The 14,262-nt window shown below is 40.5% G+C and overlaps 1 protein-coding gene and 1 pseudogene across 1 annotated transcript; both read right to left on the reverse strand.

The window, feature by feature from the left end:
- Positions 1-3,916: 3,916 nt before the first annotated feature.
- Positions 3,917-6,611, reverse strand: LOC133895924 (uncharacterized). The gene is made up of 7 exons (XM_062336454.1): positions 6,510-6,611; positions 5,820-5,954; positions 5,615-5,742; positions 5,500-5,535; positions 5,120-5,178; positions 4,460-4,603; positions 3,917-4,100 (listed from the first exon to the last, which is right to left on the reverse strand). The coding sequence occupies exons 1-6, from the start codon at positions 6,609-6,611 to the stop codon at positions 4,596-4,598; spliced, it is 468 nt and encodes a 155-aa protein (XP_062192438.1). The 3' UTR covers positions 3,917-4,100; positions 4,460-4,595.
- A 316-nt stretch (positions 6,612-6,927) lies between these two features.
- Positions 6,928-14,162, reverse strand: LOC133895926 (single-strand DNA endonuclease 1-like; annotated as a pseudogene).
- Positions 14,163-14,262: the final 100 nt, after the last annotated feature.

The following is a 14,262-nucleotide window of genomic DNA, read 5'->3' on the forward strand; positions in this document are numbered from 1 at the left end:
GCCTCAGCATCGTGACGTCTCGGGAGTGGTGGAATGAACTCGATGTCCTCTGAGTCACTGTCGTCGTCATCCAAGTCTATGAAGGCATGCGGTAGCTCTGCCTCGGCCTCTGCAAGGGCCTGGTCCTCAGCTGCAACTCTGTCTCGCTCCTCTGCTGGGATTTGCCGCTGAGCCTGCGCCATAGCACGCTGTCCGCGACGTCTGTCCGTCGGAGCGCTAGGAATATAGTCCGGGAATCGCTTCAGGGATCTCTTGTAGTCGTCAAGATGCTCTGGATAATGAATCGAGCGAGCCAACAAATATGAGATGAAATGCGCGAATGGCTGCTGTCTGCCCAGACCCTCTGCTATGTTATCCTCAATCTCACACAAGATGAGATCTAAAATGTCGAACTGCTGACTAGTGTGGATACTGGTGATAGCCTCTGCGTTCCCGATCCTAGGCAACAGGCTGCGTCTGAGTGCAAAGTGAACTGCCCTCGCCTCCGGAGTCAGCATCTCTGGCAGTCTCAGTGAACCTGGAGGGAAGGGCGACCTGAACAATGGACGGATCTCGTCATCCGTCGGGAAAACACCACCGGTCAGAGGACGACGAGGAGGATGAGCGTTCGGATGAACGACCTCATGCAAGAATCTGGTACTCTCCTGAAGCCTCAGAGCCTCGAGCATATCTGCCCGGTACAATTTGTAGACCTCTCCCTAGAACATGAACTGAATGAACGACCTGTCGGGAGCGATCCACACTGTCGCATAGAATACTCTGACCCAATCCCCAACATATCTGTCCACCTGAGTGAGGAGAGCGGTGAGACCTGGGAATGCATCAAAATGTTGTCTCACATCTGCTCCCCCTGCAGCTGACTGCAAGTACTCCCATCTCAGCGTCCTGTGCTGGCTCAACTGAACGCACTTCCTGCCAAATGAGCGATAGAAGCTCTCTTGTACCACTGTCAAGAACTCACAGTCGGATTGATGAAGGGATGAATTTGACAATGTGTCGACTCACAGCTATACATATTGTAGATGAAGCAGCGCAGAGCGATCACATAGATGTGCTGCCCAAAAATCTTATTGTTGTCCCCCGTGCGGGCTTCACGACGGCAAAGGCTTGGAGATACCGCTCATCCTCCACCCTTTTGCACGCCAAGGAGAAGGGTCGGTGAGATACAAGAGTGTAGCACACCAAAACAGTGATCTAGATAGATGCAGAATGACGAATTGAGCAGAAAGTTGTATCCTTTAAAGGCTGGACATCTCCAGTATTTATATGAAATTGGCTGCCCTTTGAAGCCGTTTCCTCTCATAAAATGGTCACTAGTTGGCAACCTCTTATAACTGACCAATTACTCTAGTGATTATAGCATTGAACGTGATTAAAGGGGAGAACAACAAAAAAGATTTGCTATTTTGTGTTGTCACACCACAGTCGCGCATCCTAAGCCACAAGTCACACGTGTAAATATAGCAAAGTCTATTCTCTCTTTCTCATTTCTCTATTTTAAAGAGGGGAAAAGAACTTTACTATTTAAGTTGGTCTACATCCTCTTATCTTGGAAATACAAGACTAAACCTTCTTAATTTGTATTATTATGAATGGGTCTTATATGGGCCACATCCTAATAGATGCATCCGGAGGAGCCTCATCGCAGGATGGTCGCCGGCAAAGGCGGGTTGAGGTGGACACGAGAGGCTCCTTTTTTCTAAATTATATATATATATATATATATATATATATATATATATATCCAAATTTTTCAAGATTACATGCTCGTTTAAAAAATAATGAAGTTTATCCTACTGTCGCTCGTTCAATAGGTGACACCTTGTGGGCCTCGGCTGGCGGCACATTTAATAATCGAGGAGAGGAAGGTCTCACCCGTTCAGCGGATGAGATCTTGTTCTCGCCCGCTGAGCGAGTGAGACCTTTTGAGTATTTAGGCTGGCCCGGTTGGCCCTGTCGACGTCATCACTTCATTTGACACATTCAACCGAGAGAAGAGAGGGGAGGGGAGGGGAGGGGAGAGAGATTTGTGCGGTGAAACCCTGCTGAAAAAAAGAGGTAAATTTCCCCCCTTTTTTTTAACAAACCCGATAGGATAGCAACTAGTACTACATTTTAACATAGGTTAGATGTTAGATCTAGGTTTTGTTTTACATACCTGTTAGTATAGTTACTAGAAGTAGGGTAAAATGTAGATCTAGGTTTAGAATTAGAGTTAGATATAGTTCAGCAATTAGATCATATTGATACGTATACTTTAGTAATTAGAAATAGTATTTAGATATATTTTAGGTATTAGATGTAGGATTTAGATATAGTGTAGTCATAACTAATATGATAGATGTATGATTTAGATGTGTTTGATTTAGAGAATCGGGAATATGTTGTTGCAGTATAGATTACATGTTGAGTTACGCTTGTAATGAATTTTGCACTATAGATGTAGTTTAATCGCCCATCGCGGTTGTTATGCTCCGCTGAGTCCACAACGGCGTGGATGACGAAAAAGATGGCCACGAGCCCATGACGAAGGTGGTAGTTGTAAGCAGGGTTTTACTTACCATTTTTGAAACGGTAACCGCTCCCTAGCGGTAATTGAAAATGCGTGATTATCACGATAACCGCTTAAAATTTGACTGAAATTTATACAAAATTCATTTGCTAAAAATTTAAAATTTAGATAAAAAATACCAAATTCTCCGTTCGGTAACTGGTTGAATCAGACCGGTTACCCAAATAATTTTCTCGATTTATCACGGTTTTTTCGAATTTTTTCTATTGTCGGTAACTACTCGGTTTTGTCGGTAACCGTTTAGTTTTCTCAATTTTTAATTAAATTAAAAAACCTTAAAATTAACTTAATCTTGTAAAATCAATAACTAATTGGAAGGCCATCAATCCACCCGTTCCCCCTCACTCTGACAATTGAAAGGCCGTCCGTGGAGAGGAAGCGGCCGGATCGATGTCAGGACTGGAGAAATCGCGTTGCTACTGTAGTTGGGGAACAAGAGGACTCGAGAAGTCTCTTCTGTATAGTCAAGATGGGGGTGGAACACCTGGTGGACTAGACTAGACAAGGTCAACAATCTAAAACGGCATGGCTAGCCATCTACAGTACATAATATGGAATCTGTGCAAGGGAAGGAACCCAAGGATATTCAAGCACCAATATTTGAACCCGGAATCTGTTGTCGGGTTAATACAACAAGACATCAGAATGTTGCTCCTCGCGTCGGGAGAAGTCGCTATAGATTGTTAAAATGGAGCTGCACCTCCGTCTGTTTTTTTGTTTCTTTCTCCTGTACATCAACTCTTTTCGATTTAATATGAAAAGGCAGAGCATCTGCCCAATTGCCCAAAAAAAGAGTCAACGCGCGCTAACCGTTAGATCACGATCCAACTGTCTGCTACTCTTCTTCTACCTCCCAACGGTTCTTTCTCCCGTCACTCTCCTGTGCTGTGCACACATGCTTGTTCACTCCCCTGCCACGCTCCGTCTTTACCGCCCCGCGTGCTAACACATCTCCTCCGCCGGTCGAAACCTCTCCTCCCTTAACCCCGGCCGCTAACATCACCGGCGACCCGGCGTTCACACTGGAGATTTTACGCGACTGAAATCTAGGAAACACGGATTTATTGCCATCCATCAGTCTACTCTCTAATCAGTGGGGTGGCAACGCTCACTTACATCCGAAACTAATGGTCTAATGGTTCCATGGTAGATGAACGGGAGCTCCATGTGACGTTGCAAATGCATCCACGTCCTAAGAAGTTCAAATATCTTATAATAATCATTACATAAGGGTCCGTCGATGGCAACAAGCGGAGCATCTTTCGAGCCCTGCGACACATGATCATATACCAATGTAAGTCCCAACAACAACTGAAAATACTTACCCATGTTCCAGCAAAAATCTTCAAAACAAGTGTTGCGTAAACTGAATTGCTTCATGAGGAAACCGCTCAAGGTCATCAAATCGTGGCAAGAACATGTGCATGACAAAATGCTATATCCACTGCCTACCTCGAGTGTAGAATAATACTTGATACACATGGATGGATCCACCACACAATAAAGTATCATCTTCTTGAAGTTCAACCTGCAAGGAATCTCAGGCCTTAACACTGAATTTTAATGGCTTCAGAATATATAAGGCATAAACAGATATTACTTAGCCTTGCCTACTTAACATCTGCCTTAGCTTTCAAGTTAGTACTTAACATCAGTTTTGGCATTCACACTATAATATTTATAAGTTATTTGAACCAAATTAAGTGTACTCCTAAGTCATCAAACAACTGCCTGCATGGGAGTGAGAGTTGACAGTAGCTAAGTCTACCATCTGTTTTTGTCAAGTATCAACATATCCAAAAAAAGGAAAATTCATGCTCATTCTTAAACTAAACGTAAGGATCAGAAACTCATGAATGGAGTACTATCATCTATAAATGGACCTACCTGTACACCATGTCTTTCCAGGAGTGCTTTAAAATTGGTCAAATTCACATTACCCATTAGAACAGACTTGTGGGATAGTGACAAAGCACGCTTGTCTGCTACTCCAACTTCTTTACATGCCCAAGCAGTTTCAGGATCAACCGACTGCAAGTATTGTCATAATGAAGTGTTAGCACTCAAATGCATATAGAATTAACAAAAATAAAGCCAACAATCACTGACTGAAACCAGCTGATACCATGGCATAAGTCCTAATGTAAACATGTCTGATTACATGTATGTAATTTGTATAATCAAGCACAAGCAGAAATGAAATCCAATGACATCCCAAGTGCAACCTTATTGTCACAAGTAAACAATACCTCAAGGTCATGGCGAGCAGACCTCCAGATCACATTACACATGCAGATGTAAAATTAAAACAAAGGTCCAAATCTAATCCACAATTCAAGGGGCATTGGTGCCACCTAGGTTTTCTCAAGGGCAAACGATTAAGAAACAAAACAGGGGCAAATACCCTAACGTTATATGGAAAGATAATAGTCCATACATTCTCAGGACAAACGCTGCTCATCAGCTCTTCTGAAAGTTGTCAAAACAGCAAATCAATGAAAAAACTCTTGAGGTATAGAACATTTTTTATATTGAATTATATGTTACCTTCGGACAATGCATCTTCCAACCCTCCAACCTTTGCTTTCCGTGGCTTGTCAGTGCATCTATAAGCATATGTAGGCATTGTTTGGAAAAAAAAAAGGCTTGCAATACATTCGGTGTCAGGAAATTTCTCGTTTGTTTTTTTTTTTTCAATTCAGAAAGTCAGACTGGATATTCCCCCAGGGCCAGGAGCAAGTACCCAGAGCTTGTCCAATTCCGGACCAAACTCAAATTTTCCATCAATTTACTTTGTTCTTTATAAGCACTACACAACAAATAGAAGCCAGGATAACCATATGTCCCAGGCCTCACCGAGAAACCAGGTTCCCGCTTGTAACCAGTGGGATTCCCTATTCAGAAAGGAAAATATTAAATATACTTACTCTGATGCCACAAAGTGTCTCCATGCACTTGAAAACCTACAAAAGACAAAAACTTTCATTAAATGCATTCTACAATGCAAAAAATATATTACAAGAAAAGATTAAAAAAACTTACAAGCCATCAATATCACAAGTGCAGACAAGGAATCTAATTAACTGGGCAATGTATCTCCCAAGAAGACGTGAAAGCATCAGATCAACTATTTTTGTGACATCATGATTTTGCTGCACCAAATTGTCTTTCTAAAAAATCATTAAGTTAGTATTTGTCATTCATGTTTGCAAGCAGAAATTTTAAAAGTAAAAAAAAGAAGAATCACCTTTGTATATCGAAGCACATGCTCAATGAAATGTCCGGAGAATTGTAACAGATCCCAGTGGGTAACAGCCCATTTGTCAAGGACATATGAGCTACTCCCTCTGATTGCAAATGTAGGTCGTTTTAGCTTCCTCAACTATTCTCTAAATATAAGTGATTCTCGAATTTCTATGCACTTTTTCTCTTTTGTTCCCTTCTTACCCTTATTTAATAAATGGTACTACTCTCACAAATAAATGAGTTATCTTTTCCAATGTAGAATAAATAAAGGGTAACAAGGTCATTTGATCTACTTTCTTAATCCTTGTGCACAAGTCTAAAACGACCTGCATTTGCAACCGGATGGAGTATTACGAGGACCATTGGCAAAATTATCATAATCATAAACTTTCTTAAACAGATAATGAAGTTTTGCAGGATTCCTCCAATCATGAAGTTCTTCTCTAACATTTAATGGAACAAATACTGATGGTGTCCCAATACACATTGAATCTGCAGCTCGATAAAGATTACAGATAAAAGCAGACCGAACCAGAGGCGCTTTCAGTAACAACGGAGAACTCATTATCTGAAGAAATTTCTCAAATCTCGAAGAATCTGTCCGATGGTCAGGTATTCTCAAGCAATCAATTTGAAACTCTTCATAGAATGGAGGGTATTTTCCGCTTTTACCCTTAAAACGCCAAAGTACAGTCTCATCAAATTTTTGCAAATCCTTAAGTCCTGCTTCTGGAGTTAGTTCCTCATCCTCGCAGTTAATAACAAAATTTGAACCACTATCTGTGACCTCCATGTTCGATTCGCTCCACTTCCCACCCCAACATCTGCCCATCTTGAATTTGGTCAGAATACAATGTAGGTAACCAAGGGCCATCTTCCTACCAACATATGACGGTGACTCTTCCAGCCCATAACCATAAATATAATAATCTTCAAGCATCACATTATTATCAGCAAAGCTATTGAAAGAGTGGACACTACATTTGGGGGAAGAAAAAGCAATCAGCAGGTTTATCATTAATACGAATGGAATCTTATCACTTTTGTTAAGAGAACTAACGTTTTTGGTTCTGGCAAATGAAGGATTTCTAGTTCAGTACCACAAACAATTAATAAGTAAGTCCCTGTTGTACCAGATATTGAACAACAGATTGTCTCAGAGCACCATTAATCCTGAAAAAAAAGTACAGCTTGTCAACCAAAAGCAATAAAATGTATTCAAGGGATGATAACAGCTTATAGGCTAATTAATGTACCTGGGATAGTGATCTTGAATTGCTATAGCCAAGCCTTTATTGTACTTCATGATGAAGTCATATGGCACATAAAATATAGGTGACCCTGTATGTTTCATGGCTTCAACAATACCTTCAAAGTATGGGATCCTACTGCCATCTTTCAACTTGCTGCGGCCATCTTGGAACCTAGGGAAAACTCAAAGTTAGGATAAAAGTCTAGTGTAGAACAACAAACACTTATGGAACTAAGATGGAAGCTTACTTGCAAAGGAAGTTCAGAAAATCATCAACGACCATAGAACTTTCCTCATTGTCTTTTGTAATTGGTCTAGAATGATTCGGCACAAGCTCTTGTGAGGATGTTATTGCCTCACAGCCTCCTTCGTATTTCTCTCTTGTCTGCCCTTCTTTTTCCAATTCTGCAGTAGGATGATCATACTTAGTTTCCACAAGTGTGGGTGCTGCTACCTTCTGAGCTCCTCCCTTTTCCACATTTTCATTTGCCTGCCCTTCTTTCTCCTGTTCTTCAGTAGGGCATGGTGAATTTGCAGGCACCCTGAGATGATCCTCAGTTTCTCCAAGTGAGGGTATTGCTATGTTAAGAGCTTCTCCTTTGCACCTCATGTGAGGGTGTTGCTGCTTCATTACCATCTTTTTGCGCTTCCACTCCTTTATTTGCAGGCGCTATGTTTTTAGTTTTCCTGTTCAGTCTTCTCTGGCGCCTGGTTAGTTGTCCAGAAGATATGTCAGTGTCTACATTCTTCTCTGTAGGCTCTACATTCTTCTCAGTTTCTCCAGACTTATTTGCAGGCTCCGCACTGCTAGAAGCCTCTACAGTTTTTTTACCCTTGTTTGAAAGTTTTTCCCTGTACCATGCTATAGCCTGTCAAATAATAACAAACGACTTGTTATTTATGGATTTCAGCTGACACATATAAACTGGTGTGTTGGAATAAACTCTCAAGTCTGCAACATACTTTTGTGGTGTTCGGTTGATTTTTAGACGGGCCATATAGACTTGTCAGATAAATCCTATTGCCACCCCCCTGCAGATTGGGATCAAAAACCTGCCATATTGCTTGAGGGAACAGGTACAGAAAATCAGTCTGTTTCCAGGGTAAGTAAGGATCCATCCTTCTGCAGTACAGTAACATGATTATCAAAATAAACAGACAACATATGAATACAAAAAGGCGTTACAGGGAGGGTGTATTCACACCTTGTGTATAACACTAAAATTGCCATCCCAATAAAAAACAGCAAACTCTCCCTCTTCTAGCTCAGAGCACAAAGAAGCGAACCTATATAGTTGAGAAGATTATAATGTATTAAATAATAATATATTACTAGTGTCCTACATACTAAAAAACGTACCCATAGCTAGTGAGTCTTAGCAGCATCCAAATATCCTTGAATCACACAAATAGAATAAAAGTATTAGACATGGAGTTTCATATGAGCAGATAGTTTCAACGAATGGATTCTCACATTCGGCTGCTACATCACCATTTGACTCTTCTTTAAGACTTTCAAGTTTGGTAAGCAACTCTACCAGCTCATCATGTGGACATTTTTACTGAATCGTAGATGATATTATCCTTAGGATCCACCATCCATTCATGTAGCAAAGGAATCCTCATAAACGTAAAGAACCACCATCCATCAGTCTGCTTGAACATGATAATGCTACAATGAGAACACAGTACGATTTGAATAAAAAAAATTTTAAAGAACACACAAACTAATGACTAAAAATTAAGAAACACTATTTGCACTTGTTTAGAATCGGACGAATATCAAAACCAACTGAGAGAGTATCCATCAGTTTGAGAAACATTGTCTCTTGTCATCATAATTTTCAGTAGTCTTGTCAGATCTAGATCTCTCATAGATCATAATGGTATTCAACAGTGTCTTTCTGATGATGATTAGCATATTTTCCTCTGTCACATAATCAGCAACAACCACATCAGCTATCTCACCATACCTCAGAACCCAACAGTTATAAATGGTTACCAAAAAAGAAAGTCCCCCGGGACCATGACAAGCAACGCCCTTAAGTAGGCCATCGCACTTGAACTCAACATACATGTAGCATGATATTGAGCTAACACATAGCAAAAGATAGATTTAGTATCAGCTAGGGTTCAGAGTCCCATCAAAAAAAAAAGAAAAAAACTAGAGCGGAAGGGAGACTTAAGAGTCAGCTACAGTTTGGAGCCCCAACGGAAAAAAAGATCTGTCTAGTTGAAACTCGAGTGTTTCAGAGGGACCTAACACTTGATTTTTTTTTCACCATTGGATCTAGGGTTTGTGGCTCTTTTGATGTACCAAAATATTTCTATGATGTACCAAATCCTAGATCCAAGGGTGAAAAAAAAATAAAGTGCTACGTCCCTCTGAAACACTCAAGTTTCAGCTAGACAAATCCTTTTTTTCCGTTGAGGCTCCGAACTATAGCTGACTCTTAAATCTCCCTTCTGCCCTAGTTTTTTTTCCTTTTTTTGATGGGACTCCGAACCCTAGCTGACACTAAATCTTCCTTTTGCTAGGCGTTAGCTCAATGCCAGGCTACAAGTATGTTAAATTCAAGTGCGACAGACTACTTAAAGGCGTTGCTTGCCATGGTCCCGGGGGACCTTCTCTTTTGGTAACCATTTATAACGGTTAGGTTCTAAGGTATGGTGAGATAGCCGATGTGGCTGTGACAGGGGAAAATATGCTAGTCATTATCAGAAAGACACTGTTGAATAACATTATGATCTATGAGAGATCTAGATCTGACAAGACTACTAAAAATTATGATGACAAGAAGACAATGGTTCTCAAAATGATAGATACTCTCTCAGTTGGTTTTGATGTTCGTCCGATTCTAAACAGGTGTAAATAGTGTTTCTAAATTTTTTGTTATTAGTTTTTGTGTTCTTTAATTTTTTTATTCAAATCATACTGTGTGTTCATTGTAACATTATCATATTCGAGCAAACCGATGGATGATGGTTCTTTACGTTTATAGAGATTCCTTTGCTACATGGATGGGTGATGGATCCTAAGGACAATATCATCTACGATTCAATAAAAATGTCCACATATGATGAGCTGGTGGAGTTGCCGGATTTCTCTCCATCCAGTCATCGACCAATTTTTCTGGACTCTGCAGGTACCCTTTTTTCTCTGACATGTAGATGTTCTTCTCTGACAAATTGATCTGGCTCCTCTCCAGCTCTTTTTTCTTCTCTGACATGTAGATGTAAAGCTTTAAGCATTTGCCTAACTCAACTTTCTCGATCTGGCAATCTTACAAGCTCGTAGAGGCGGAGATGGAGAAGACAGATCAACAATATCCTTGATCGGTGCCACAGTGCGTATATCTATTGTCTGGGGGCCATTGGTTGTAGATCGAAATGTACCACTTTCAGATTCAATGCCAAGCAGCAATTCTTGGAGCTGCGCATCGACATCTTTTACCACAGCTTGAGCTGATTTCTTTGGCCTAGCTCTCCTCTTCTGCTTCTTCTGCTCATCCTTCTTTTTCCAAAAATTCAGTTATTTTTTCAGGGCATGCACTGCAGTTGCACAAGTAGGGCATGTTAGACAGATAAAAGTACACATAAAGTAACTATAAATCAAGAAATTCAACTAGCAAATTAAATCCTTCTCAGTCACGTAAGTGGATTCCCCCTCCCTCTCCCCTCGCTACAGTTCCTGCACTACGTTAAGTATCTTACCGTAGAAATTATGTACTAAAATCAGCCACAACAATGGGTATTGTTCATGCTTTTGTCCATAAATTCTACTGAAAATATAGTACTTGTTCATGCTTTTTGTCCATAGTTAAAATTTGTACATGTCATCGGTCATCCACAAATAATGCTCCACACTGGACACATGTAATGTGACTTCTTACTAGAAACATGTGATGTGACTTCTTACTGATTTCATTTTCAAAAACGAGACAAGTGAGTGAAACACCTCACAAGATAGGTAGATAAACAAGTGAATGAATGCCATCAAGTGCCAACTATGAGAGGAGGAAAATTGTAACTACCTTCTAATGAGATCCCCTGGAACAATTGAAACTTGGAGCCCATCTATGTTTCTCCATGAAACCTCATAATATTCATTTCCATGAACTTTTCGCTGCTTCAAAATCGCTGATACGGGACATGGTACTGGAATCTGTGAATTAGATACTTAGACTTGAAAAGCATATGCACAACGATCCATTCAGAAATGCACTCAGCGAGCGCAGCATATACCTCACTCAGCAAAGGTTTCATTCCCAGATCTGAAGACGTGGAGCGAAGATTTGAAAACCTTCGGAGGTCTCTCTCAGCTATCTTAGGAAGGATATATTCATCTGCAGACATATTCAAGGCAATAAGTGAGGAACTTTTTATATGTACTAAAATGCGGTGCTACCTTTATATCGCATATATCTGATAAAAACAAGCATAAAAATTAATGATTTCAAGGGTACCAGTTTTCTTAGAGCTCCACTCAAAGTATTGCTCACATATCTGTTGCAGCTGTGAACAAAGAAATGGACGCTGGCTGCATGCCCTGGAGGTAGAAAATCAACAATCAACATCAAACCATAAGCCAACTACACCAACTTTTGACAACCTGTGTCATTCCCCCTGTCATCCAAGATAATAGGAAAGATGGGAGCCAAACTTGAAAGTGATCAAATGTGAACCTGAGGCTAAGAAACAAAATTAATCCACAAAATAGACCATCAGATCAAGAAATAGATTTATCCACAAATTCCTCACCTCTGCACAGCTTCTGAATACGGGGAATGACATTTTGGCTCCAGATACGCATTTATTATGACACGAAATTGACCACAAGAATCCTGGCTCATTCCAACCTCTGTACAAAAAGATAGTACATGAACAGCAAAAGTCCTACACTCGCTCATGATGTAGCTAAATAGCTGGAGAAAACTACAAAAGATTGATTAACGCAGGTACTTGCTTTTGGGCATATGCCACCCACCTTTCCTGTATTAGTGCCACTGTGTTTTCCTTTACATTTTCTTGTAGCTTCAACTCCATCAGACAATATTTGATCAAGAATGGCATCATCCCCTACAGACTTAACAAGCCGGCACGCTGCTTCCTGTAACAGTGATTGAGAATATGACAAGAAAAACAACGATAAGCTTCATTACTTCCATTTTGAGATTAAATATGGAGTTAAGGACAGTAAACAAATTAAGAATAGTTGCAGTACAGTCACTATAAGAAAATACTAAATAATCAGTATTACAGAGTCAAAAGTCCGAATGCTGTCTTTTGGTACTTACCGGGCCAAAGCCATGAACTCCATTAGAATAGTCACTACCAAGAAGCACCGCAAGTGATATCTGAAAAGATTGGGGCCAGTTCAAAGAAGCAGGTCATAATTTATGCATTCTTGTACCAGAATTTAGGAAGTACTGTTTTATTAATCAGAGGCAAAGAGTATTTTAGAAGAGTAACAAGGCAACGGCATTAAAAGATAATGAAAAGGCTTTAAGTTAAGGCAGACAGAGTCATGTTGTCATTGCAAATTCACATTAGGACCAAGCACACTGGGACATGAGTCATCTTCATTATATGTGCAACTTCCACTAACCTCCAGCTACAACCAAGCAATACATGCAAGATTGTAACTAATACCAACAGCTGCCAGTTCACTGGGAAATTCTTGTACTATCAGATATTACAACTTAACTGGTGCCTACTTCGACAGTGTAGTTGGAAAAAGGCAAACGAAAAATTAATTTGCTGCATCTCTCTAAGACCAAATGACCTTTCTGGCAACCTAAGAGGAATATTTAATTAAGTTTCTTCTAAAGTTCTAATTCTCTGAGATACGAAATTGGCTGGAACACTCCAATGGTCATTTAAAAGAGATCCTAATAGTTTAGCTCAAGCAGGAAAAATCATGCAACATACCATTGAGTTCCTGCCAAAACCAAGTTTTTTCTCTATGTCTTCCATTTTATAGCAAATGACATAATCACCCTCTCCTGATTTGTGAGAGAATATAAGCAAATCACTAGGGTTTAGGCTACACTTCATTAGCATGACTAAAATCAAATGGAGCAATAAGTCTCACAAAATATTTGTACCTATAAAAACATCTCTATAAACTGTCCTTGCGCCAAAAAGGAATGAATCAGAATCTGATGTAAAACAGCCATCCTGAAATAGCATAAACAGTACATAAGAAACATGTATATTATATAATGTTTGTCTGGTTAGGATCGTGCCACGGTATTGTACTTACACACAAGGAGGCCAAATTGAGCAATGAGCACTGTGCTTCCGCTTCTTCCACTCTGTTAAGGAACACAAGGTTAAACAAAGACCCAGAGTCGTTATCGACAATTGTAAAATTCACTAGTCACCATCGATATATTTTTCATATGCAGTGATGTGTTCATGCCATTATCAGTATAAGACAAATTAATTGCAAACATTTAACCAGTCAACAGAGATTGATTGGAGCAGAAAGAAGTGCCCATCCAGGCAAGGGATGCCCAGAGCCATCCCGAGATGCTTGGCCTCTTTAATCATGCTTGAGAACTCCGAGCTCTTGTTCCGGCGTAATGAAGTCAATGGTTGTGAGTTTGCCTCCTCTCGAGCAGCCTGGAGTGAATTCAGAAATTGAAATTGAATAACTGGGGTTGAGAAAGCCTGGAGAAAAGCAGCACTGACCTCAGCAGTTGATCCCAGACGGCGCCTGTAAGTAGCCAATTTGACTGAAGGTATTGCGCCATCTGAAAAATAAAGAGCAAGAAAGAACAAACCTGAGGCTCTTGTAATGAAAATGAAACACGGGCATAGTCATGTCAGGCCAAAAAAAAGAAAGAAAGATGACATTTTTGTGCGGATGCCCTGAAATGCAGTTAATATACAAGAATCGGGCAAGCGTGGCAGGTCACCTGTGACGAAGATGAGGCTGCAGTTGAGGGCGAGGAGGGCGCGGATGCGGTGGAAGAGGTTCTTGAGGTAGACCTTGTCCTTCAGGAAGGCCGGGGAGCGGTTGGCACTGCAGAGCTGCACAAGCCAGCAGGAAAGGTCCACGCACACCTTCTTGTTCCTGGGGGCAAGAAATCAGCGGGCGAATCGGAGGTAGAAGCGGTCACCGGAGTGGGAGAAGAAGGCTATGCAAGAGTAGTGGGGGCGGATCCAAATGATGAAATGAAACGGC

This window comes from Phragmites australis, chromosome 16, assembly GCF_958298935.1.
Source record: "Phragmites australis chromosome 16, lpPhrAust1.1, whole genome shotgun sequence".
In the NCBI taxonomy this organism is placed as follows: Eukaryota; Viridiplantae; Streptophyta; class Magnoliopsida; order Poales; family Poaceae; genus Phragmites; species Phragmites australis.

Bases quoted from the DNA above. Each gene is read 5' to 3' on its own strand.
- LOC133895924 (XM_062336454.1), bottom strand. From the start codon at position 6,611: ATGGAGGTCACAGATAGTGGTTCAAATTTTGTTATTAACTGCGAGGAT. The intron at 5,743-5,819 runs GTGATTCTTCTT...ATGATTTTTTAG, and splicing joins ATGTGCTTCGATATACAAAG to AAAGACAATTTGGTGCAGCA. The intron at 5,179-5,499 runs GTAAGTATATTT...ATATGCTTATAG, and splicing joins AGACACTTTGTGGCATCAGA to ATGCACTGACAAGCCACGGA.